The sequence below is a fragment of the Miscanthus floridulus genome, chromosome 8 (assembly GCF_019320115.1).
Source record: "Miscanthus floridulus cultivar M001 chromosome 8, ASM1932011v1, whole genome shotgun sequence".
Taxonomy (NCBI): domain Eukaryota; kingdom Viridiplantae; phylum Streptophyta; class Magnoliopsida; order Poales; family Poaceae; genus Miscanthus; species Miscanthus floridulus.
The window spans coordinates 152,556,801-152,559,771 of record NC_089587.1 but is presented as its reverse complement, the minus strand read 5'-3'; the positions used below and the strand labels follow the sequence as shown (position 1 = coordinate 152,559,771).

Genomic DNA, 2,971 nt, shown 5'->3' with positions numbered 1-2,971 from the left:
ACGTGTAATTCTAGTCCTTTAAACTTGTCCATTGTCGCATTAGCATGTGTAGATAGATGGGTTCATATAGGGACAAAAGAACAAGAACCGGCATGATCAATGCTCATATGGGAAGGGGATGTGTAGATGTTCTTTCTTTTTTCCCTTCTATATATCTTTACTGTTACAGGAATAAAGGACAAAGTGAAAGTGATGAATTACCTATACAGCTTGTCTGTGTGATAATTACATTTTACCGTTGGTTGATCTCCCAGTCCTCACATACACTAACGTCTATGGTCATCGTCTTGTTGCCGTCCTCCCCTGCCCCGGGAGACGATAGCACCCTGCAGCAATTCCGTCTCGGAGACTGCAACACGATCATGAAACAACTAACCAGTCAGCATCAAACACTAGCCGTAGATGATAGAGTAGAGTAGAATTGTCCTCTGAGCATGAGCATGAACAGAGGCAGAGAGCTCGACGAGGATTACCTTATCCCACAATGCGGGATCGGGCTTCTTAACCACGAGCACGCTGTCGAGCAGCGTGTCGGGGTCTGGGATCTTCCACCGGCACACCGGGCGTGCCTCGTCGCGCCGCCGCCACCGCTGGTACCTCGTCACAGTGGTCTCGCCGCCGCGCGCCACCGCACGCCGCGCAGAGGCCAGGTAATACAGCGCGGGCCGCTCGCACGGGTTGCGCGCCAGCGGCCGCGTGTTGAAAGCGTGCGACTTGTAGTCGGCGCGTCGGTACCAGTTGAGGAACGTCCGCGCGGGGGTCTCCATCTCCCGCGGCGAGATCACGCCCCTCGCCACCATCACCACGAACCCCCACGCCACCGACACCGTCCACCGCTTTGCCTCGTCGTAGCATATGGACTGCTGCATCACCCCCACCGAGTCCAGCATGACGGGGCCCTCGAACAGCCTCCGCACCGCGGCCGGGCGGGACCGCGCGTTCGGGAACAGCGGGCGCACCACGTCGAGGTGGTGCAGCGACACGAGCGGCGCGACGGGGTGCGCGGCGAGGAGGCCCAGGAGGTCCCCGTACACGTCGTACTGGTGGAACCCTGGGTGCCTTGTCAGCGGCACGCCCAGCTCCGCCATGCACGCCTGGATGCGGTCGTCGCTGCCGTACAGCGACGGGTACCGCCGGATGCACGCGTCCTGCATCCGCTCCAGCCTCGCCGCCAGCGGCTGGCTGATGGCGAAGCCCCCGCCGCCGAACGCCATCCCGTACGAGAAGTAGATGTTCTGCAGGTGGCTCTCGGAGGGGGAGCCAATGTAGTAGGGTTGCCGGTGGTCGAGCCTGCTGAGCACCGCGAGGAGGTTGTCGGGGAGGAAGACGGTGTCGTCGTCGCCCATGACGAACCACCGCACATCGGGGAGGCCGAGGCGGAAGGTCTCGGAGACGATGCGAGAGATGCGGATGGCCGACCGGTGCCCGCGCCGGTGCGTGTAGGGGAAGCGGGAGGTATCCGAGGAGACCATGATGGGCGGCAGCCCCTCCGGCACGCTGGAAGGCCGCACGGGGCTGTCCATCCACACGAAGCCCCGCATGCCCCCGCCTGGGCGCCACCAGATCTTGATGTACTCCTTACGCTTCTCCCACAGGCGCGCCGACGCCGCGATGCCGAACACTACGTGCTGCAGCGTCGTCGCCGCGAGCACGGCGGGAGGAGGAGGAGGACGAGGCGGCGGCGATGGCGTTAACGATGTAAGGTTATAATTGTTGGTAAGATGCGAGACGGCCAAGGCGTTTGACGTGCCCTTGGCTGTGACGGGGTCCGCCGGCGGGCAGGAGGGGGTTGAGGAGAGAATGACGTGGAGGGTGTAGAAGATGTAGAGCACGGTGAGAGGGAGGAGGAGCAGGAGGACGAAGCGGAGGAGGGAGGCCGCCGGGCTCTCCTTGCCGCCTCCTCCGGCGGCCGCCTTCATTGCCCGCGCCGTTTCCGGCCGTCGTTATGTTCCCGCGGTATTGGTATCTTCCTCCTCGTCGGTTTCGTCGTGGACGGCGGAAAAAGTTGCCGGTGGCAGCGAGCAGATTCGTGCGGGAGGAGAGAGAAAAGAGTGAGATTTCGACGGAGGGGGCGGAGATGCGAGAGATCGGCAGGTTGCGCATTCTCCTCGCGCATTGGTGGGAGCGGTTCAGGTTCAGCTTCTCGTCTCCGTTTGTTCGTCGTGCGCTACGCAATGCTTCTCAGAGGCTCAGAGCACGAATGGCGCTTGCATAATCGCATCCCTGCAACGAATGCCCCAAAAAATCGGGTCCACGTTGAATGGTTGCAGGCCCGAAGCCCTTCCATCATGGATCCGAATCATGGAGCCCAAATGCCCAATCCCCAATCACTAGATATTTTTATTTTCGTTTTCTGCAAAAATATAATCTGGCAGAGCAGAAACTGCAGTACTAAACGTATACCGCCAGCGGGTTTGGCATTTTTATAAAGTCGCATCTCCGGCAACGCCCTCAAACGAGCTCCTAAACTAAAATTTAAGGGTGTACACAAAAAACACAGCCCCTACTCAAGCCCTCAAATTTAGGTGGCCCACATATCACACCCCTTGACCCTCATTCCTAGGGACCCTCCACCCGACCCCTATTCAGTTGTTGCAACGGTTTCTTGCCCTCGCAATGCTCTTACCATCTCTAAAACAGATCCTCAAAATGAGGGGAAGCCATCGAATCAAAAGTAGAGGCCCTGATTTGAGAGCCAACGCTGGAGATGCTCTTACCGCCTCTAAAACCATGACATGACACTCGGCCTCCTAGGCTCCTAGTGGCCTTTCATGGTGTTTAGAGTAAAGTATGCAAGAGACACAAAAATAGAGAATGATTGTTTGTATTGATCTCATGAATGATTACACACACATATATACATGTCTAAAGGGTCTCTCGAAAGAACATATTCCTCTATCATTAGCAACTACTAATGATGTCATTAATCTACTAATTGATCACTAGGAAATATTATGCTAACATATGGTGC

At 57.3% G+C, this 2,971-nt stretch overlaps 1 protein-coding gene across 1 annotated transcript; it reads right to left on the bottom strand.

Annotated features, from left to right (window-relative positions):
* Nucleotides 1-119: 119 nt before the first annotated feature.
* Nucleotides 120-2,141, bottom strand: LOC136473739 (uncharacterized). The gene is made up of 2 exons (XM_066471382.1): nucleotides 474-2,141; nucleotides 120-349 (listed from the first exon to the last, which is right to left on the bottom strand). The coding sequence occupies exons 1-2, from the start codon at nucleotides 1,917-1,919 to the stop codon at nucleotides 233-235; spliced, it is 1,563 nt and encodes a 520-aa protein (XP_066327479.1). The 5' UTR covers nucleotides 1,920-2,141; the 3' UTR covers nucleotides 120-232.
* Nucleotides 2,142-2,971: the final 830 nt, after the last annotated feature.

Excerpts from the sequence above, each read along its gene's own strand:
- LOC136473739 (XM_066471382.1), bottom strand. The coding sequence starts at position 1,919 with ATGAAGGCGGCCGCCGGAGGAGGCGGCAAGGAGAGCCCGGCGGCCTCC. Across the intron at positions 350-473 it reads ATCCCGCATTGTGGGATAAG|TCTCCGAGACGGAATTGCTG; the intron begins GTAATCCTCGTC and ends ATCGTGTTGCAG.